Source organism: Papio anubis, chromosome 10, assembly GCF_008728515.1.
Source record: "Papio anubis isolate 15944 chromosome 10, Panubis1.0, whole genome shotgun sequence".
In the NCBI taxonomy this organism is placed as follows: domain Eukaryota; kingdom Metazoa; phylum Chordata; class Mammalia; order Primates; family Cercopithecidae; genus Papio; species Papio anubis.
In genome coordinates, this window is record NC_044985.1 from 19,304,247 (window position 1) to 19,327,699 (window position 23,453).

Genomic DNA, 23,453 nt, shown 5'->3' on the forward strand with positions numbered 1-23,453 from the left:
TCTTCTACATTTGCTGAGAGTGCTTTACTTCCAACAACGTGGTCAATTTTGGAATAAGTGCGATGTGGTGCTGAGAAGAATGTATATTCTGTTGATTTAGGGCGGAGAGTTGTGTAGATGTCTATTAGGTCTGCTTGGTGTAGAGTTGAGTTCAATTCCTGGATATCCTTGTTAACTTTCTGTCTCGTTGATCTGTCTAATGTTGACAGTGGGGTGCTAAAGTCTCCCATTTTTATTGTATGGGAGTCTAAGTCTCTTTGTAAGTCTCTAAGGACTTGCTTTATGAATCTGGGTGCTCCTGTATTGGGTGCATATATATTTAGGATAGTTAGCTCTCCCTGATGAATTGATTCCTTTACCATTATGTAATGGCCTTCTTTGTCTCTTTTGATCTTTGATGGTTTAAAGTCTGTTTTATCAGAGACTAGGATTCCAACCCCTGCTTTTTTTTTGTTTTCCATTTGCTTGGTAGATCTTCCTCCATCCCTTTATTTTGAGCCTATGTATGTCTCTGCATGTGAGATGGGTCTCCTGAATACAGCAAACTGATAGGTCTTGACTCTTTATCCAATTTGCCAGTCTGTGTCTTTTAATCGGACCATTTAGTCCATTGACATTTAAGGTTAATATTGTTATGTGTGAACTTGATCCTGTCATTATGATATTAGCTGGTTATTTTGCTTGCTAGTTGAAGCAGTTTCTTCCTAGCATCGATGCACTTTACATTTTGACATGTTTTTGCAATGGCTGGTGCCTGTTGTTCCTTTCCATGTTTAGTGCTTCCTTCAGGATCTCTTGGAGGGCAGGCCTGGTGGTGACAAAATCTCTAAGCATTTGCTTGTCTGTAAAGGATTTTATTTCTCCTTCACTGATGAAACTTAGTTTGGCTGGATATGAAATTCTGGGTTGAAAACTCTTTTATTTAAGAATGTTGAATATTGGCCCCAACTCTCTTCTGGCTTGGAGAGTTTCTGCCGAGAGATCTGTTGTTAGTCTGATGGGCTTCCCTTTGTGTGTAACCCAACCTTTCTCTCTAGCTGCGCTTAACATTTTTTCCTTCATTTCAACTTTGGTGAAATCTGACAATTATGTGTCTTGGAGTTGCTCTTCTCAAGGAGTATCTTTGTGACGTTCTCTGTATTTCCTGAATTTGAATGTTGGCCTGTCTTACTAGGTTGGGGAAATTCTCCTGGATGATATCCTGCAGAGTGTTTTCCAACTTGGTTCCATTTTCCCTGTCACTTTCAGGCACACCAATCAGATGTAGATTTGGTCTTTTCACATAATCCCATATTTCCTGAAGGCTTTGTTCATTTCCTTTTACTTTTTTTTCTCTACACTTCTCTTCTCGCTTCATTTCATTCATTTGATCTTCAGTCACTGATACTGTTTCTTCCAGTTGATCAAGTCGGTTACTGAGGCTTGTGCATTTGTCACGTAGTTCTTGTGTCATGGTTTTCATCTCTGTAAGTTCTTTTAAGGTCTTCTCTGCATTGATTATTCTAGTTATCCATTCATCCATTCTTTTTTCAAGGTTTTTAATTTCTTTGTGTTGGGTACGTAGTTCCTCCTTTAGCTCTGAGAAGTTTGATTGACTGAAGCCTTCTTCTCTCAACTCATCAAAGTCATTGTCCGTTCAGCTTTATTCCCTTGCTGGTGATGAGCTGCGTTCCTTTGGAGGGGGAGATGTGCTCTGATTTTTTGAATTTCCAGCTTTTCTGCCCTGCTTTTTCTCCATCTTTGTGGTTTTATCTGCCTTTGGTCTTTGATGATGGTGACATACTGATGGGATTTTGGTGTGGGTGTCCTTTCTGTTTGTTAGTTTTCCTTCTAACAGTCAGGACCCTCAGCTGTAGGTCTGTTGGAGTTTTCTTGAGGTCCACTCCAGACCCTGTTTGCCTGGGTATCAGCAGCGGAGGCTGCAGAAGATAGAATATTGCTGAACAGCAAGTGTTGCTGTCTGATTCTTACTCTGGAAGCTTCGTCTCAGGGGTGTACCCCACCATGTGAGGTGTGAGATGTCGGTCTGCACCTAGTGGGGGATGTCTCCCAGTTAGGCTACTCAAGGGTCAGGGACCCACTTGAGCAGCCAGTCTGTCCATTCTCAGATTTTAACCTCCCTGCTGGGAGATCCACTGCTCTTTTCAAAGCTATCAGACAGGGGCATTTACCTCTGCCGAGGTTTCTGCTGCTTTTTGTTCAGCTATGCCCTGTCCCCAGAGGAGGAGTCTATAGAGGCAGGCTGGCCTCCTTGAGCTGTGGTGGGCTCCACCCAATTCGAGCTTCCCTGCAGCTTTGTTTACCTACTTAAGCCTCAGCAATGGCGGGTGCCCCTCCCCCAGCCTCACTGCCGCCTTGCAGTTAGATCTCAGGCTGCTCTGCTAGCAATGAGGGAGGCTCCGTGGGCTTGGGACCCTCTGGCCCAGGTGTGGGATATAATCTCCTTGTGTACTGTTTGCTAAGGCCCGTGGTAAAGTGCAGTATTAGGGTGGGAGTTACCTGATTTTCCAGGTGTTGTGTGTCTCAATTTCCTTTGGCTAGGAAAAGGAATTCCCTTCCCCCTTGCGCTTCCCAGACGAGGTGATGCCTAGTCCTGTTTCAGCTCTCGCTGGTCGGGCTGCACCAGTGGACCAGCACCAACTGTCCAACACACCCCAGTGAGATGAACCCGGTACCTCAGTTGAAAATGCAGAAATCGCCCGTCTTCTGTGTCACTCACACTGGGAGCTGGAGGCTGGAGCTGTTCCTACTCAGCCATCTTGCAGCTCCCGAACTTTAAAAAAAAAAAAAAATGGATTTCAAGGATTTCCTTTATTTTCTTTCAAGCTGTCTGTTACAATTTATCCAGAATCTAGCTGAATTACAGAAGGAAGCTTTTTGACTACTCAATTTATGTATTGTGGAGTCTGAAGTGAAGGGAACATCCAAGGTATGTTTAAGGGTTTGCCAGGGGACCTGGGGTCCCTTCAACATTTTAAGCTGTCCAGGAAGAGGAAAGGGTAAACACAGAACAATCAAGGGCTGTTTTGTTCCAGGCTCTCTTCAGAGGCATGACCATAAGCCCCACTTTCTGCTGTATTGGAAGCCCTCCCTGACTGCTCTGATAATGCTAAATGGAAATGGCTACTATCTTCTTTTCCCTACACTTTAGGCTGTGTACAATTATCTATTATAGGATATGTATCATCTTATCTCTCAGTCAACTTTACATCATCAGCACATAGCAGTTCTCCATAAGTGTTTGTTAAATACATGAATGAAACTGGGTGCCGTGACTCTTGCCTGTAATCCCAGCACTTTGGGAGGCCAAGGTGGGTGGATTGCTTGAGCCCAGGAATTCGATATCAGCCTGGGCAATACCGTGAAACCGCGTCTCAAATTAAAAAACAAAAAAAGGAAAAAACTGCATGAATGAATGAGTCCAAGACAAAGGCACTGGAGGACAAAACATATATGAAGAGTGGACCCTTTCTGTGATTTAAAAGTAAACACGAAACTTCCGGACAACTTTTCAAGATGCTAAATTTTCATGAACAAGCCAACTGCTAAATATTATTTAAAGATATGGGAGTAACTAACTGAAAAAAGAGCAAAAGCAAAAAAACTGGCTGCTTCTGAATCGTGCAAGGAAAGGTAAGAAAAGGTGAGTCAGGGATCTATCCTTTTTCTGCAAAAGCCCTCTACATGGTTTTGTTTTTAACTACAAACTATTTAATTACTAACTATGTATAGCTTTATAAAAGTTAAAATATTTAAAATGAAAAATTAGTCAATTTTTGGCCTGCTATAAGTCAAAGCATCCTACTGTGCTTTTGACCTCATACAGTTGAGTACAGTTTTTTGTTGTTTTTTTTTTTAAAGTTTTGTGCCAAGAGTCCTGACTACCAAAGTGTGTTGACCCTAAGCTTGGTTGACAAAGCTTGGTTAACCAAAGCTTGGTTAACAAATAAACAGAACTTTGAACCTTAATAAGGAAGTTCTAATGGACCTAGACTGGGTTGGGCAGGCCTACTGACTGCTGCCTGAAGGTGGCTGTAAAGGGACTAAGTAAATCAATTAACTCCACAGTTTTCAAAAAGGTCTCTTGATATCAAAACTTCTTTCCTTACATGCCTCTCTGATCCTGTGGAGATGAAAATTGACATCCATAGTCATATTCTACCAAAAGAATGGCCAGATCTAAAAAAGGTAATGGTAATTAACTTGCTGAATTATTTCTGAAACTTCTCCAGGGTTTCTCATTGCCTTTCTCTTCTTTATGGAATTATCTGCTTTGGTGGGGGGTAGGGGGACTTAAATTATTTGGTAGTTCTGATTTCCTAGTTTTTAAAAATGACTTTTACATTTATTTTGAAAGAACATTGGATTAAAGAAATAAGCGCTTTCTCAGAATCCCTTTTTTCCCTCAAATGAACCATTCTTTAAAATTTCCAGACAATTTAAGTAAAGCAGATTTACCTTTTTTAAAATCACATATTCAGCTGCTGGGAAGATACATGCCAACTACAGAATTTAAAATTACAATTTTAAATAAAAGACTATTAAAAATGGAATGTGATCGGTTTTGAGGACTTCTAAAATATATCCCTTTTTCAAAATGTTTAAAATAAGTTTTAGAAGCACCAAGAGACAGCTTTGTGAATTTTTTTTTTTTAGTCTATTTTAGGACACTGCCTGAAACCTTTACTTTTTGATGTTCTGTATTCTATAAATCTTTGTCATGAAGAACTAGGAAGTAGGTACATCAAAAAACCCCAGAATAAATGACATGAAACTTTTGCACAGTGACATCTACTAAAAGAGTATTCTTTGTGTTTCTCTAAAGATGGAAATTTCCTTTTGTCATTAAGAACTTTTGAATGAATACAAAAAGAGGAAGGTGAGGAACATGAAGGAAATGTAAAATTGGCTGGAGGATTGTTCAGGCTTAATATCAGGTTTTACCCAATCTTCAGCATTCTGCCAGTACTTTCACCCCACCAATAATGTTTCATCTTTTTTATCCCAAGTAAGGGAAAATGAATTAACCCAAACTTGAATTAAATGTGGTTCATTGTGCAGGTAGATGAAAGTATTTTTTTCTCATAGTTGTCTCATAGAAGAATGTTTATCTTAAGTATTTCTTTGTCCATTGGTATCTTAGGTAAGATGGGTGGTAGAAACCGTATATTGAAAAATACAAGTGATCTTTGAAAGCCTATCCTATATACAGCTAAGGATAAAAGCTAAACCACTCAACCTGCTCTTCCTAAAGGGACTCTACATGTTGACACAGGAACATGCTGTTCTGAGTGCTGTTGTCCTCATCAGAGTTTACTGAAGTGTAAACCGCTTCACAATGTTAATGATTTCATGAAGGGAATGCACCAGTTCCTTTGTGAGAGTGCATCTGCGTTATTTAGAAGCTGCATGCAGTTTCTTACATCATGTGGTGCCCACCACTTTCTACCCCTCGTTTATGAGTATTTGCCTGACGAATGATGCAATGAACACATTGATTAATTTGTGAACACAAGAAGAAATAGATTATACTCCCTAATCTAAGAGTTTTGGTAAAATCCAAATTTTAGTATTTGGTATTTTAAAATAGCTATAATCTATACCTAGCAAATGGCACTAATTCCTCTGTTACAGCTTTTTTCTCTGTTTGAGTATGAAAGAACATCCACATGAAATGCTTTGGAAACCACCATGGTGGTCTCTAGAGGACAATGCCCACCTGTACTATCCCACTGAGAGAGTTAGCTAGCATGACCAACCCTCCAAGCAGGGCTCCAAGCTCCAGGGCATACACCTCCTTGTGCAGATAGGATTTTGAGGCTTAGAGAGCTACAGTCTGAATATGTACATCTCCCCCAAAATTCAGGTGAAACCCTAGCCTACAAGGCAATGGTATTAGGAAATGCAGCCTTCTGGGGGTGATTAGGTCATGACAGCAGAGCCCTCATGAATGGGATTAGTGCCCTTATAAAGTAAGCCCAAGGAAGCTTGTTCACCCCTTCTACCACGTGAGGGCACAGCAAGAAGGCACCATCTTAGAACCAGGAAGCCGGTTCTCACCAGAGCTTGGACTCCCCAGCTTCCAAACTCCCTCTCCTTTCTATCATCAGCTATTGCTTTAAAGAGGGAGAGAAATTTTGTCCCAATAAACCAGGTTTCTTCTTTTTTTTTTATTTTTATGTATTTATTTTTATTTCCATATGCTATTGGGGAACAGGTGGTGTATGGTTATATGAGTAAGTTCTTTAGTGGTGATTTGTGAGATTTTGGTGCACCCATCACCCAAGCAATATACACTGTACCCAATTTGTAGTCTTTTATCCCTCACTCCCTTCCCACCCTTTCCCCCTGAGTCCCCAAAGTCCATCGTGTCATTCCTATGCCTTTGCATCCTCATAACTTAGCTCCCACTTACGAGTGAGAACATATGATGTTTGGTTTTTCATTCCAAACCAGATTTCTTCTTATGTAGTAGTCTCACATGCTGCAAACAGACAGCTGACACTTCATCACCACCATCTACATCATTTTCATCATTACAGTTACAATACTTCGTACTTCTAGGGAGAGACAAGAGGGAGAAATAATTTACATAAACCTTGCAAAATATGCAGATAAGATTTATACTATTCACTTGACAGATGAGATGCTTGAGACTCAGAAATGAACCTAGAATCCCAGAGCTATGTGGGCCACCACAGTCCCTCAAGAGCCTCTCCATCACCACATCCACCCTGAGAAAACTGGCCTGAGAGAGTACTGCTGCTGGAATAACCTTGACCTTCTTATACAATGAAGAGACAGAAAAGTAGAATCAACATGCCTGAAGTGATGGTTAACTAATGATGACAAAGGGCTGGGATTTGAGAAATCTTTTCATTTTCACTTGCTAATAATAATGTTAGTCAGAGTTACAAGTAGGATCCTTGAAAAAAATATGTATCCGAAGTATAAAGACAGTGGATTCAGGGATACTTGATCAAATTGTTTCTGATGAATGAGGACCCACACTCTCTGCTGTCACAAACAGGAGGTGGGGCCCAAGAAACCGTGGCAAAAGATGTTTCAGGTTGATCTGCAATGGATTATTCACAGCAACAATGAGGATGATACAGTTTCAGCTTTTTCCTCCAGCAAGGCTTTATTGACAGCCTACTGTCTGCCCAATAGTAGGGCTTGCAAAGATTCTTCTAATTATAAATGGAGCAAAAAATTCTGACCTCCAATTTAAAAATCATATACTTACACCTTCTTTTGTTAGCAATTGCACTTGATCAGTACAAGGCTTTAGAAGACAAAATCCTAGACATCATTTGATTTTTAGAAAATCCTTCTGAGGAGATAAATATCTGGTTTCATCACCCAGGAGGCTCATTACTCACCTCATGGAGGTGTGATGTCCTCAAGACATTAACAATAGTCATCCAGTTCATCCACTTTGATTCATATATGTGCATTTCAGAAACATATCTCTTGTATATAAAACTGAATTTCCTGGAATGTTTTCAATTTGCTTTTTATTTGGCATGCTCATAAATGCCCGCGAGACACTGGTTATTGTCAAACACTTTCAGATTTTAGATGCTTCCTGGGGCATATGCTCGGACCAAAACCACTCCCAGGGTCATAAATTTTAGACCCCCGGCTCGGCTCAACCTGGGATGAGAACTGAGGGTCTATGTCAAGCACAGACCTGGAGAAGAATAAAACTGCCCTGAATAAGTTGGGTCTTTGCAAGGGGCCTGTGAGGTAAATTGGCACTTTACACTTTCCAGGAAAGGGAGGGAGGGACACAGAGGGGCAAAGGGCTCCTTTCTTCACAGCTCTCCTTAGTTCTGACCCCAGGGTATTCTATTTGGGGTTGGAATAAGACTGTCACCACTACTGCCACCCCTACCACCATCCCCACTGCTACTATCACCACGGCTGTCACTGCCACCACCATCACCATCAGCCACGATGGGTACCACCACTGCCACCACATTCACTACTTCAGCCACACCACTACAGCCACCTCACTCCCTCCACCATGCAATTAGTGCCCCCACCGTCACCACCATCACCATCAGCATCACTGTTAGCAGGAATGAATGAAGCCCTGTCCACTGGCCAGGCCTGGTGTCAGCAGCTTTATATGCACTATCTCACCTAATTCCCCTGAAAACTTATGTCCCAGCCACTCCTGTTAGCCTCATTTTTATTAATACACATAGGGAAACAGTGACTTGGAGACATTTCACGCCAACAAAGTCAAGTGTCTTGTAAGTGATTTGTTGCATGTGGGGGGATCCCTCTGCTCTGCCTTTCCTACCTCCCTGCCCTTCCCCAAATGGAATACTTCTCTACCTGCTAGCATATGGGTTAGAGTTCCTTACAGAATTATGAAAAAGTAACAAAGAAAGAGAGTGAGGAAGAAGGGGGAGAAAGCAGGCAGTAGAGAAAGAAGGAAATAAAACCCTTTCTTCTACATGAAGGATAAAAGTTCAATGGCAAATTTCCAGTTAAAGAGCACAGTCTTAAGTTTACTCTAAAGTGTAACTGATTAAGGTCATATTCCATCCCCCGCCCCCAACATATCTCTCTTGGCAGCTTTTTCCAGGGGAAAAGAAGGAAAAAGTACAAAGGTATTGAATGCATGAAGGGCGAGAGCAGGGGTTGGGGGCACGAGCAAAGGAGAGGCTGGGTGCAGGGAGGAGAAGCTGAGTTTCAGCCGACAGTCTCCCTCGTCTGCCCAGCCTCCAAAACCGAGTCTGCGGATGTCACTGGGGAGGAAACAGAAGATAGATTTCTAAAGGTAATATGATTATTTGGGGCTAGGACTCAAGAACAGACCTTTTACCTGGGTGGAATAAGACTGGTATAGAATTAATCCAAACCTTACGAAGCTGTTGAGGCAGACCCCAGGCACAGATACAGAGACATAAACACCTCTATGCTGCACTGTGGCCCAGGCCCAGACCTTCCCCTCGGTCTAGAGGTGAAGGGAGCTAAGAAGGGTCCACCAAGACCTGACTCCCTACAGACAACTTCCCTGCACTGCGGCATGAGAATCAACTGCTGTACCCTGGCCTCATCCAGCCACAACAAACGAGAGGTTGAGCTGATGTTCAGCTTGCTTTACTCGCTGACCCATCACCGCTGACCAACTCAGAGTCATTAAGGAGCTCCCTCATGTAGCTATCTCCTGCCTCCATTCCTTCCCTCTGACACCACACTGTGACAGCCATGCAGGAAGCGTGGAAATCCTGAACACTAGAAGATCCTCTCCAATCTGACGCCAGGACTACCTTTTCAATGTCCCTCCCAATACCGCAGCCCAAGGTGTGAAGTCAGCTCCCTCCCCAAGGCCCCCAGAGCACCTGTGCCTCACGGTCACAGTACGTCTCACATGCCATGATGTGGCCCTTTGATTCCTTGCCTCCCCCAGCCTTAACCTCCCAAGACTCTGCTCCACATGGGCTGGAACTGTCCTTCCCTTTTATTTTCTCTTCCCTAGTAAGACTTGTCACAGATGGGATTCCATGAAAGCGTGAAGAAGGAATAATGATATGATGCAGTATGATACATGATAAAGCCAGTAGTTATTTGAGTCATACTCACCTATGTTTTCAGTCGGTGGCTTTCCACAGTTTTTATGCATGATTCCCAGGCGGAAATCTATTTTACGTTGTGACTCAGTACAAACATTTATAGACACTAAATGGGAAGAAAAAATGTTATGAAACCATTACTTACTACATGGGAGAAATTCTAATTTATTCTATTCCTTTCCATTCCTTTACTCTATGATTTCCAAGAAGCAGACCCTGAGACAAGGATTCAGATACAAGTAGTTTGCTTTGGAGGTGATCCCAGGAAACGACAGGAGAGTGAGGAAGTGAGACAGGGAAAATAGGGCAGCCAGTGAAAAGTTTGCATTCCAGAGCAAAATGTGTGCCTCATCTCTGCGTTATCCAGACCGAGGGGTGGGGTACAGTGTGTTCAGTGTATTTATATACAACTCCCTCAATTATCTGTTAAGGGCTGTTGGGCCGAGGGGATGCAGGGAGCTAATTTCATAGTACTTCTTACCTGCTAGGTTGGCTTGATCAAAGCAGGTTCCCGGGGAAAGCCCTCAGCCAATGAAATGCAGGCGCTGGCTGATGGAGGTGGGCTGGTATGCACAGAAAGTGTCAAAGCGAAGGGATACGAGCGGGACACCAACAGCATCTGCTACATACATGATTTCCTGTTTTAAAATGTTTGAGTCCCTATCCACTAAACTGATATCACAATCTACTCATGGATTGCAACGCAGAGTTTGAAAAGCAATGTATTTCCTAAAGAGTGGTCCTTAGGGGCGATGTACTCCTGGTAACCTGTGACGTGATTTTAGGTGGTACATGAACAATATTTTTTCATGTTAACCTTCATTTAAAAAATTCAAGCTGCATTAGGGGAAAAGATAAAAGCAGCACTGCTGAGATAACAGAATTTTCTTCTTGTGTAAATATATTGAAGGAAAAATGTAAGTGAATTTAATTGTAAATACTAAATAGGCGATACATGGGTATGGGGGAAATGGGAAGGCAATGCTTGAAAGGTGGAGCTCAGGATCCTCTGTGCTAAGCATGCCCCTTGATTGCAGCCTGGTCTTTGCTCTTTGACTCTAACTGTGCTTCTCCCCACTGCAGAGGTTTGGCTATGAAGGCTGGGTGCAGCTCCAACACCACAGCAAGGTGAGTTTCTTCCAAAGCATGAACATCAGTAGGACTCAGGGACAGCTAAGCCATGGGATACCTCACTGCAGGCTGGGCCTCCAGGGAACCCCACTCTTCTGCCCGTGTATTAGCTTTGTTGTAGGCAAGGGAATAGCACTGAGATTTCTCAGAATAATTGGGAAAAATGGAGGTGACTTCAAAGAGTAGTATTTAGGAAGATAAAATTGGAATTTGAGAACCCATCAAAAAGTCTCTCTCTCTCCCTCTCACTCCTCCCCCCGCCACCAACCAATTTCAGCATTTATTGCTCTGCCTCAAGGAAGTGACCTAGTGCTACCAGTTATTACAGTACATTAAGGCTGACCAAATAAATGGGACAGTTAGGTTTGAGCATAAGCTGGAAAAAATAAACAATGGAGACAAAGGAGAGAAGACAGTGTTACTAAGGGTTGAGTTCGGTAAGAGGAAAAAGCAAAAAGAAGGCGGCTGTGGGCAAAGCCCTGTAGAAATAATGAGGCCCAAGAGTGAGCTGGGAGTCTAGATCTGCCCAGGGTATGGGTCTGATTTCATTTTCAGAGGCATCATACGTCCTCTTCAAGTTCAGAGGTAATATTTTTGAGCTTCCAGCTGGCATACAGACATGACTAATGCATGCTCTGGAGGACTTGTGGTCTGGAAATCCAGTTAATGTGCAGAGTTAACCCAACGCAGCATGGAAAGGTTAGGGCTCCCTTTACATCAGGTTCTAAGGGGCAGAGATTTGGGCACCAAGGATCAGAGAAGGCCTTCTGAAGGAAATGATGCCCATCTCACATCTTAAAGCAGGTGGGAGGCTTGCCTAGGGAATGAGGAAACCATGTTCTAGGAAAAAAGAAAGGGAACAAAGGCATGAAATATTAAACATATCTGAGCTCAGAAGCACTCAGCTATGGATGGTACCAGCATTTCTCAAACTGTGGTCCCACAACCAGCAGGTTCACCATCACCTGGGAACTTGGGAGAAATGCAAATTCTCAAGCCCTGCCCCAGTCCTACCAAATCAGAACTCTAGAGGTAGGGCAAGCAACTTGTTTTAACAAGCCTCCTGGTGATTCTGATGCAGAGTCAAGGGTTTTTTTAATTAGTAATTTTTTTAAAGACAGGGTCTCGCTCTATTGCCCAGCTGGAGGGTAGTGATACAATCACAGCTCACTCATAGCCTCCAACTCTGAGGCTTAAGTGATCCTCCCACCTCAGCTTCCCAAGTAGCTGAGACTACAGGTGCACACCACCACGCCCAGCTAACTACTTTTTTATTTTTTAGACCGGGGGTCTCACTATGTTGCCCAGGCTGACCTCAAACTCCAGGCCTCAAGTGGTCCTCCCACTTCAGCCTCCCAAAGTAGCACATTCAAGTTTGAGAACCACTGGCTCTCGCACGTTCATTCACTGACTCACTACTTTTTATTGAAACTCGTTTTGTGTCAGGCCCACCAACCTAGACACTGGGAATATGCTGGTGGACAAGACAGACATAGTCCCTGCTCTGATGGTGCTCAGATTCTAGGGGTCACGACTCAACATGATCAATTCAGAGAATGGAATATAAAGCAGTGATGTGATAGAGAGCAAGAGGCTGGCTGGTCAGTGACCTGGCATAGGCTCTGAAGATGAGAAGGGAACACTTGGAAAAGTGTTCCTGGCTGGGGGAACAGCAGTTGCAAAGGCCACCAACTGGTAAAGAGTTTATGTGTTCAAGGAACAGAAAGGAAGGCAATGTGGCTGAAATGCAGTGAAAGGGGGAGACAGTAGGAAATGGGCTGGCAAGGTAGGCAGAGGCCTGGACACATGGGGACTTGCAGGGCATGCTAAAGAGTCTGGATTGCATTCTCAAAATAATGCAAATTCTTCAGAGGGTCTTAGTGGCTTTAAAAGACCACTTTGGTTGCTCTGTGGAGAACACATAGATGCAGACAAGAGTAGGGAGAGCCAAGAAGCAGCAAGAAGATGGAGAGGAAGCCAGAAACCTCATCAGACAGGGTCATGAAGGATTTAGGGGTTTAGGCCCCGAAATGAGCTTAGGGCTTTGAACTTGATCCTGAAGACAGTGGGGAACCACTGAAGAGTTTTTTGGGAGATATATACACACACACACACACACACACACACACTTTAAGTTATGGGATCCATGTGCCAAATATGCAGATTTGTGGTTCACTGCACCCATCAACCCATCATCTACATTAGGTATTTCTCCTAACGCTACCCCTCTCCTAGCCCCCTATCCCCGACAGGCCCCATTGTGTGACGTTTCCCTCCCTGTGTCCATATGTTCTCATTGTTCAACTCCCGCTTATGAGAGAGAACATGCAGTGTTTGGTTTTCTGTTCCTGTGTTAGTTTGCTGAGAATGGTTTCCAGCTTCATCCATGTCCCTGCAAAGGACATGAACTCATCCTTTTTTTATGGCTGCATAGTATTCCATGGTGTATATGTGCCATCTTTTTTTTTTTTTTTTTTTTTTTTTTGAGATGGAGTTTCACTCTTGTCACACAGGCTGGAGTGCAATGGCACAATCTCGGCTCACTGCAACCTCTGCTTCCCAGGTTCAAGTGATTCTCCTGCCTCAGGCTCCCGAGTAGCTGGGATTACAGGCATGTACCACCAGGCTCAGCTAATTTTGTGTTTTTAGTAGAGACAGGGTTTCTCCATGTTGGTCAGGAGGGTCTCGAGCTCCCAACCTCAGGTGATCCGCCTGCCTCGGCCTTCCAAAGTGCTGGGATTACAGGCGTGAGCCATTGCACCCAGATGGCCACATTTTCTTTATCCAGTCTATCATCGATGGGCATTTGGGTTGGTTCCAAGTCTTTGCTATTGTGAATAGTGCTGCAGTAAACATACGTGTGCATGTGTCTTTATAGTAGAATAATTTATAATCCTTTGGGTATATACCCAGTAGATTGCTGAGTCAAATGGTATTTCTGGTTCTAGATCCTTGAGGAATCACCACACTGTCTTCCACAATGGTTGAACTAACTTACACTCCCACTAACAGTATAAAAGCATTCCTATTTCTCCACATCCTCTCCAGCATCTGTTGTTTCCAGACTTTTTAATGATCACCATTCTAACTGGCTATCATTAGTTAGAATGGTATCTCACTGTGAGATGATATCACATTGTGGTTTTGATTTGCGTTTCTCTAATGACCAGTGATGATGAGCTTCTTTTCATGTTTGTTGGGCACATAAATGTCTTCTTTTGAGAAGTGTCTGTTCATATCCTTTGCCCACTTTTTGATGGGGTTGTTTTTTTCTCGTAAATTTGTTAAAGTTCCCTATAGATTTTGGATATTAGCCCTTTGTCAGATGGATAGATTGCAAAAGTTTCCTCCCATTCTGTGGGTTGCCTATTCACTCTGATAATCATTTATTTTGCTGTGCAGAAACTCTTTAGCTTAATTAGATCCCATTTGTCAATTTTGGCTTTTGTTATCATTGCTTCTGGTGTTTTAGTCATGAAGTCTTTGCCCATGCCTATGTCCTGAATGGTATTGCCTAGGTTTTCAAGAGTTTTAAACATCACTGTCTCTGAGGCAGTTCATCCTCATCTTCTTCAGTGTGTCCACTAAGTGCCAATTCAAACACTGTGCTTCACTTCTCCCATTCAAAATGCTAGTTTCTAGACCAGGGTCTGATGCTCTAAGCTGGCCTCAAGTCTCTCCGATGGAAAGTATGATATGAATGGAGCTGACGGCAAAGCAGCTAGGAAGCCCCAGCTGCAGGGACAGGGAGCTGCGATTTTTTCTTACTCCATGTCCCTGTCTTCAGTTTGTCCTTCAATAGTGGATTTGAATGGCCTTCATTTCATTTTGTTTTAATACCAAGAAATTTCATAAACTTAGTAGCCAAATCTCCAAAAGAAAACAAAAAGGAAATATTTTCCAGTCACATCTACTGACTTATTTATTTCCAGCAAAATTTGATACAATGGTAATCAAATAGGACAAAAGAGTAACACACTCCCTCTCTCTCAAAAACAAAACAAAGCAAACCAAAACAGACTCAGTCTGTATTTTTCATAATTACAGTTGTCAGGGATTCGAGTCCATCGAAAACAATATGCAAATGTAAATGATATGCAAATGTATGCAATTACACAAATCAGGCTGAGAGCGATGAGAAAATCCAGGATTTGGGATTTGAAAATAATTCTTACTCTCCTGTGTTCCTCTAGTGAAGAAATATTTTCTGCCCCCAGGATTGGCTTACCTGGAGATTCCTGTTCTCTCAAACGTCTTTCCAAAACATTTCTCTGGTTTGTCCCATTTCTCTTCTTAACTCTTGGTTTTTCAGTGTTCCCCAAACAAATTGAGGGGTAGTCATTTGTCACGATAAAGCCTTGCTCAGAACTGAAAAACATTATTTGTCTTTTGATTGAATATTTATTAAAGTATAAGTAGCAGGCCAGTCCTTGGTTTGTATGACAACCTGCCAGGAGCTGCATGGGGTGGGGGCAGAATTGTGCCCTGATGGCAAAGACACCTGGGAGCATTTTAAAGCCTCCGACCCAGGAGGGTAGACACGGGCCTGCTTCAAAGCTGTAGGTCAACAGCATCTAGAAACACACAATGAGTTCGTCCCAGGGACTTGGGAACACACACACACACGCAAACATTTACATCACACTTAGGATTTTTACATACATAATTGTCAGACCCCTCACTCTTATGGACCACGACCCCTCACTCTTATGGACCATATTTGTGTTCCCCCACCCCAAATTCATATGTCAAAGTACTAACCCCTTTAAAAATGAAATAGATTGTAAAACAAAATAGCAGAATGCACTGCTTATGGCAAGAATAAATATTGTTTCATAAAACTTCTGTCTCAGTTTGTGTCTGTACAAATAGATATATATGGGTATTCTCAATGACAATGAAAAATAGCTTTTTCTTTTTTTTTTTGAGATGGAGTTTCGCTCTTATTGCCCAGGATGGAGTGCAACGGCGCCATCTTGGCTCACTGCAACCTCCATCTCCCGGATTCAAGTGATTCTCCTGCCTCAGCCTTCCAAGTAGCTGGGATTACAGGCATGCGTCACCATGCCTGGCTAATTTTGTATTTTTAGTAGAGACGGGGTTTCACCATGTTGGTCAGGCTGGTCTCTAACTCCTGACCTCAAGTGATCCACCTGCCTCAGTCCCCCGAAGTGCTAGGATTATAGGCGTAAGCCAACGCGCCCGGCCGAAAAATAGATTTCTTAATGTGGGGTCACAGCCAAAACTGGCTGAAAGCCACTGATCTCATCCAATACTTTCAGATGTTTTCATTATTAAGAATAATTTATTATTATTATTATGTAAGTAATATTTGACTAAATGCTCCTTTTTAGATTCAAGCCATTAGAGATAAAGCTACAATTCTCTTGGACCAGCACTCCCTGTTCTCAAAAGTACTTTTTTAAAAAATAATTTCAACTTTTATTTTAAGTTCAGAGGATACATATGCAGGTTTGTTATCTGGGTATATCGAGTGATGCTGAGGTTTAGGGGTACGATTGATCCCGTCACCCAGGTGGTGAGCATAGTAACCATCGGAAATGATCAGTTTCTCAGGCCTTGTCCCCTCCCTCCCAGCCCCCTCTGATAGTCCCTAGTGTCTATAGTTGTCATCGTTATGTCCATGTAAACCCAATGTTTAGCTTCCATTTCTAAGTGAGAACATGCAGTATTTGGTTCTGTTCCTGTGTTAATCTGATTAGGACAATGGCCTCCAGGTGCATCTGTGTTGCTGCAAGGCTATGACTTTATTTTTATGGCTGCATAGTATTCCATGGTGCATATGTAACATACATGGAATACTACATTTCTTCATCCACTTCATTGTTATGGGCACCTAGGTTGATTCCATGTCTCTGCTATCGTGAACAGTGCTATGATGAACATACAGGTGCATGTGTCTTTTTGGCGGAACAATTTATATTCCTCTATATATACACCCAGTAATAGGATTGCTAGGTTGAATGGCAATTTTAAGTTCTTTGAGAAATCTCCAAACTGCTTTCCACAGTGGCTGAACTAATTTACATTCCTACCAACAGCGTAGGAGCATTCCCTTTTCTTTTCTTTTCTTTTTTTTTTTTTTTTTTTTTTTTTTGGAGAAGGAGTTTCACTCTCGTCCAGGTTGCAGTACAGTGGCGTGATCTCAACTCACCGCAACCTCCGCCTCCCAGGTTCAAGTGATTCTCCTGCCTCAGCCTCCCAAGTAGCTGGGACTACAGGCACGTGCCACCACACCTAATTTTTGTATTTTTAGTAGAGATGGGGTTTCACCATGTTGGCCAGGCTGGTCTCAAATTCCTGACCTCAGGTGATTCACCCACCTTGACCTCCCAGAGTGCTGGGATTATAGGCGTGAACCACTGCGCCTGGCCTACATTCCCTTTTGTCTACAGCCTCACCGGCATCTGTTATTTTCTGACTTTTTAATAATGGCTATTCTGACTGGTGTGAAATGGTATCTCACTGTGGTTTTGATTTGCATTTCTCTGACGATCAGTGATGTGGAGCATTTTTTCATGTTTGTTGGTCACTTGTATATCTTCTCAAAGGAATTCCTATTAACAGTTTGGTGGGTATCTTCCCAGATCTTCTCCTATGGTTTTACTTAAATATGAATGCACCTTTAAAAATGACAGAGTATTATTAGTATGTGATAGGTCTGGTTTTTAAAGCTAGATGAATCGGGTTCCAAATAGAAAACAAATGGACACTTAAATTAGACACTTTTGAGAAGAGTTCATACAGAGACTATTTATAAAGGTGAAAACGTGAGGAAGTTTTACAGAGGTAGGCAGGGGTTAGATCATGTAGGGCCTTGCAGGCCAGGTTAAGGAGTTTGGATTTTACCTTCAGGGAAAAGGAATCCATTCAAGAGTTTTAAGTGGGGCAGTGGCAAGATCTGAGATGGAGTGGCTCACTCCTGTAATCCCAGCGCTTTGGGAGGCATAGGAGGGCAGATCACTTGAGGCCAGGAGTTCAAGACCAGCTTGACCATCACGGCAAAACCCCATCTCTACTAAAAATACAAAAATAAGTCAGGTGTGGTGGCGGGCGCCTGTAATCCCAGCTACTCGGGAGGCTGAGGTGGAAGAATCGCTTGAACCCAGGAGGCGGAGATTGCAGTGAGCCGAGATCGCATCACTGCACTCCAGCCTGGGCGACAGAGAGAGACTCTGTCTCAATTAAAAAAAAAAAAAAAAAAAAAAGGAAGACAAGAAAATACATGTCTGATGATACATGCAGTATCAGATATTTGAAATACCAGCCATATTTGGGCTTGTTTGTGGATAGTATTAGAATTAGAACTCAAAAGTCAGAAGTTCACAGGTTAGGTTCCCTAGGAATCAGACTCCAAGATGAAGTTCTGGCTCTAAAAATATAAAAGGTGTATTTAAAGTGTGTTATCTGGATAGTAATAGTTGCATGGAGGAATTCTTTAAAAAAAAAAAAAAACTTGATTTTCTTTTGAGAGTTTAGGAAAAAACGAGACTGGGCTCTGGTTGTGTAAATTAAAGCAGCTTGCTCCCATTACTTGGTTATTAGTTTAGTTTAAGATCTTGGTTAATGCTGAGGTCAAGGTTAAAAAACAGGACCCAAGAAATCCCTGTTTCCTCCTCCAGCAACAAGTGCTGACCCCTGAGGCAAATCCACAGCCTTACCTGAATGTAAAGCGACAGAGATCAGGGACTGACTCCTTACAATGGCTGTCAGCTCTCAAAATTCTGGCTGAAAAAAAAAAAAAAAAAAAAAAGCAATGAGAATTGGGGGCTTATCATAGGGGCTCAGCTGCTCTGCAGTGATTTTTACTCAGAAGGAGTTCTACTGACTTGCTATGGTTCATTTTTCTTACCATGGATCTAGCATGAAGGATGTGAAAAAGCGAAGTTTGGTGAGTCTGCTTTCCCTGCTATGTAATGAGAGGCACTCCCTGCCCCTAAAAGATCAAACTCTTTAGGAAATTATAGTAATTAACTTTAGCCTACTACGTAGACACCAATCACCAAATATCAGCCTTGTGAGATGGAAAATGGCTTCATAAACCGGGGCTCTATACCAACTAAGCATATGGCCTTGGAGAAGTCACTGCACCTTGTGAACTTATTAGTAAAATGCAAGGGCTGAACTAAATAATCTATTGCAGCTTTAAGATACTCTGCTTTGTTTGAAATCAAAACTTACTCAGGTATCTCCCACAGAAACCCAATTTCCTCCCTTGCAGTTGATAATACGTGGTAAAATCTGGCTGTTATTTATTGAGCGTGCTCTCTGGCCTGGTGCTAAGTTCTTTACATTCTATAATTGAATCTTCTTTATCACTCAGTGTTCTTAATTGCAAACAACAGAATTCACTCTAGCTAGTTTAATTAGAAAAGCAGCTCACAGAGTTCCTGTGAGGGCCAGAGATCAAACTCTGAGGGCTATGCTAACATGATCAATGCCCACATTCACCTGGTGAGCTGCTTCAGCAAGGATGCAAGTGTTGCCACTCCCAGTCATGGAAAGGATGCTCAGCTAATGCTGCCAAGGCTGAAGACTAGAAGCTTTGCCTCTGCTGCTCCAGTCATGTTCAACATCTTAGACAACACCCCTGTCTACAGGTGGACTCTGCATAGTCCCTACTTCCTCACATTGCTCACTTCCAGGTCAAAGTTAAATGCACGGGTGGGTGCATATAATTGGCAAAGCCCAGAGCACATGCCAGTGCCCTGTTACAAGGGAGACTGGGAAAGGATATTTTGGATTCTACCTCAAGAAAGCAGAATGTATAATTGTGAACATTTCTTCACACATAGGATGTGTTCCAAGGACGTTGGATGGCCACAAGCATGACAAGTATAATGATCCACATTTTACAGATAGAAAAAGTGAGGCTTAAACTTAGAGGACCCACAACTTCACTAGTCAGCGCTGCTAGTAAGTAATTTAATGAGATTTTTTTTTTTTTTTTTTTTTTTTGAGACGGAGTCTCGCTCTGCCGCCCAGGCTGGAGTGCAGTGGCCGGATCTCAGCTCACTGCAAGCTCCGCCTCCCGGGTTCACGCCATTCTCCTGCCTCAGCCTCCCGAGTAGCTGGGACTACAGGCGCCCGCCACTGCGCCCGGCTAGTTTTTTGTATTTTTTTAGTAGAGACGGGGTTTCACCGTGTTAGCCAGGATGGTCTCGATCTCCTGACCTTGTGATCCGCCCGTCTCGGCCTCCCAAAGTGCTGGGATTACAGGCTTGAGCCACCGCGCCCGGCCAATTTAATGAGATTTAAACCCAGAGCTGTCTGAATGCAAAGACTGTGCTCTTTGGCACTCTGCTATACTGGGTATTTTTATAGTGATTAAGCTTTCCCAGCAAGGAGCAAAAATAAATAAAACCTCCAATTTGACAAATCAAAGTTTGTTTCTTAACTTTTTTTTTCACCATCACCCCTCTCCTCTCCCCTCTTCGCCAAATGAAGAGACATGTGTTCCTATGTCCTATTTGTGCAATCATTATCAGTCAGGACTCTTGCTTGCAGGCAACAGAAACCAACAATCATTAGTGTAAGAAGAAAAGATATTTGTTGAAATATTTTAAGCCCCTCAAGAATTACAAAGTATCTGTGGAATCAAGCTCAGAAAACTTGCAGAAACTCAGGGAATTCCCATGGTTGAAGCCACAGCCAAGGCAACACCACAGGAACAGCCTGGCTAGAGGCCGCTGCCCCAGCTGGATACTGCCCCCCAACACCACTGCCAATAGCCACTGTACCTGGCCACTACTGGAATCACTGGCAGAATAAATCCAACTCTTCCTGGTGTTTTTGCATCACTTAATGCAAAACCAAGCATTGATTAGCCAAGCTTGGGGCAGGGAGAGCAAGTATTTGGCCTTCTGCAGAGGGAGGCTAGGCCCTGCCTCCACCAAGACTCCTGCAGGAGATTCCCCAACCTAGGAAGTGGTTCAGATGCTGGCATGGTAAACAGAGGATCGGAGCTGAAGCACATCAGTCTTGGTGTCATGATGTCAGAGAGCCACCTCTGCTAGTGTGTGGACACCTGTCACAATTACACATGTCAACTTGCTCACTGACCTGTTCCCCATCCCTGAGAAATAAAATGTGGATCTGAGGTCTTCCTCATATATGTGCAAAGTGAACAGGCTACAGCACTTAAAGGTGAAAAGTGTCCAGCCTTCTTCATGCAGGAGATGGGGAAGGTCTTGTCTATGGAGTAGAAGGATGAAGGCTTGGATGCAACTCATGATCAAGCCAAGAGGAGGAGGAGGAGGAGGAGGAGGGCAGTGGACTCCACCAAGCACAGCTCAAAGCCTTTGATCATCGCACACCCACATGGACATTCTATGGGGCCCAAAGGTAACCTTGAGGCCCTGAAGCACCACCAAAGGTGGTGTGCCCTCAAAGCAGAGGAACACTGTCTAGCTCCTAATTAGCTATACAACATTAATAACAAATAATCATAATAACTAACACCTATGTGTCAGATACTCCACTAAGTGCTTTATATGGATTATCTTATTTCATGCTCACATGATCCCTTTAATGTAAGTCACATTAATTTTTTAAGGTAAGTCATTATCATCCCTATTTTAAAGATAAACAAATGGAAGCTTGAAGATATTGTTTAACTCGCTCAAGATCACACAGTAAGTGGCAGAACAAGAATTTGAATTCAGGCAATTTTATTTCTAGGGCCTGCCCTAGTTCTTTCCCTTTTCTTTAGGAATCACAAACTGGAGGCCCAACGTAGATGCCACTGCCATGTTCTGCGCAACCATTTAGTTTGGCCCCCTGGTCTGAGTGTTAAAAAGTTGTGTGTTCCGTAATGGCTGTACCAGTTACCAAATAAGAGTATACAAGGGTTCCCTTTTCTCCACATCCTTGTCAACACTTATTATATTTTGTCTTTTTGATAACAGCCACCCTAACAAGTATGAGATGATATCTCATTTCTCAATGATTAGTGAAGTCAAGCATTTTTTCATATACCTGTTGGCCATTTGTAGTCCTTTGCCCATTTCTTCACCCAGTTATTTGTTTTCTTGCCATTGAGTTCTTTAAGTTCCTTACGTAGTTTGGATAGTAACTCCTTATCAGATATATGGTTCACAAATATTTTCTCCTGTTCCATAAACTGTCTCTCTACTCTGTTGATTGTTTCCTTTGCTGTGCAAAAGGTTTTTAGTTTCTCCAGCTTTGTTCTGTTTGCTCCAAATTGCCTTGACTATTTGAGATCTTTTGCAGCTTACATGAAATTTATGGGGTTTTTTTTCTATTTCTGTAAAAATGTCATTGGAATTTTGGGAGGCATTTTATTAAATCTATAGATTGTTTTGAGTAATATGGACATTTAAACAATATCAATTTTTCAGTCCATGAACATGTTTTTCCATTTGTCTGTGTCTTCTTTAATTTTTTCATCAATGTTTTATAGTTTTCAGATCTTTCACCTTTTTGGTTCGATTCATTCCTAAGTATTTTTAAATACTATTTTAAATGGGATTGCCTGAGGCTGGGAGCAGTGGCTCAAGCCTATAATCCCAGCACTTTGGGAGGCCGAGGCCGGCAGATCATGAGATCAGAAGTTCAAGAATAGCCTGGCCAACATGATGAAACCCATCTCTACTAAAGACACAAAAATTAGCTGGGCATGGTGGCGCATGTCTGTAATCCCAGCTACTTGGGAGGCCAAGGCAAGAGAATAGCTTGAACCTGGGAGGCAGAGGCTGCAGTGAGCCGAGATCATACCACTGCACTCCAGTCTGGGCAACAGAACAAGACTCTGTCTTGAGAAATAAATAAATAAATAATGGGATTGCCTGATATCTTTTGCAGACTGTTAGCATATAGAAATGCTATGGGCTTTTAAATATTAATTTTGTATTCTGCAACTTTACCCAATTTATTAGTTTAACAGTTTTTTGGTGGAATATTTAGGGTTTTCTATATATAAAACCACGTTGTCTGCAAACAGAAACAATTTAACTTCTTTCATTCTGATTTAGATGATTTTTATTTATTTTTCTTACTTAATTGCTCTGGCTAGAACTTCCTTTATGATGTTGAGTAGAAGTGGCAAAGGTGAGCCCCCTTGTCATGTTCCTGATCTTAGAGAAAAAGTTTTCAACTTTTCATCATTTTCACCACTGAGTATGATGTTAGCTGTGGGATTGCCATACATAGACTTTATTGTGTTGATAAACAAGAAAGTTCATGTACGGCAATCCCACAGCTTTATTCCTTCTACACCTAATTTATTGAGGTTTTTTAAAGTCATAAAAGGACACACAAATATGTCATTTTTTTCCTGTATCTATTGATATGATCATATGTTTTCCTGAAAAAAATTAAAAATAGAAATACTATATGATCCAGCAATTCTACTTCTGGCTCTATACGCAAAGGAAATGAAACCAGTATGTTGAAGAGGTATCTGCATTCCCATGTTCAATGCAGCATCATTCAAAATAGCCAAGATATGGAATCAATCTAAGTGTCCATCAGTGGATGAATGGATAAGGAAAATGTGGCATATATATACATAATGGAATACTATTGAACATTTATAAAAAGGAAATTCTGTCATTTACAACAACATGAGTAACACTGAAGGACATGATATTAAGTGAAATAAGCCAGACATAGAAAGACAAATACTGCACTTATATGTGGAATCTGAAAAAGTCTAACTCACAGAAGCATCAAGCGAAATGGTAGTTACCA

The 23,453-nt window shown here is 42.2% G+C and overlaps 1 protein-coding gene and 1 long non-coding RNA gene across 4 annotated transcripts in view; one reads left to right on the plus strand and one right to left on the minus strand.

Moving 5' to 3' along the window:
- The first annotated feature begins 3,967 nt into the window (after window positions 1-3,967).
- Window positions 3,968-23,453, plus strand: part of ACMSD (aminocarboxymuconate semialdehyde decarboxylase) — a 64,555-nt gene continuing 45,069 nt past the window's right edge. For all 3 annotated transcript variants that reach the window (XM_021923528.2, XM_021923529.2, XM_021923530.2), the window contains exons 1-2: window positions 3,968-4,188; window positions 10,674-10,718. In XM_021923528.2, the coding sequence (XP_021779220.1) occupies window positions 4,132-4,188; window positions 10,674-10,718 (102 nt within the window). In that variant the 5' untranslated portion in view covers window positions 3,968-4,131. The remainder of the gene's footprint in view (window positions 4,189-10,673; window positions 10,719-23,453) is intronic.
- The window catches only part of LOC110740849, a 66,451-nt gene continuing 61,401 nt past the window's right edge, over window positions 18,404-23,453 (minus strand). Inside the window, exon 5 of the long non-coding RNA XR_004176497.1 lies at window positions 18,404-18,470. This is a non-coding gene — a long non-coding RNA (uncharacterized LOC110740849). The remainder of the gene's footprint in view (window positions 18,471-23,453) is intronic.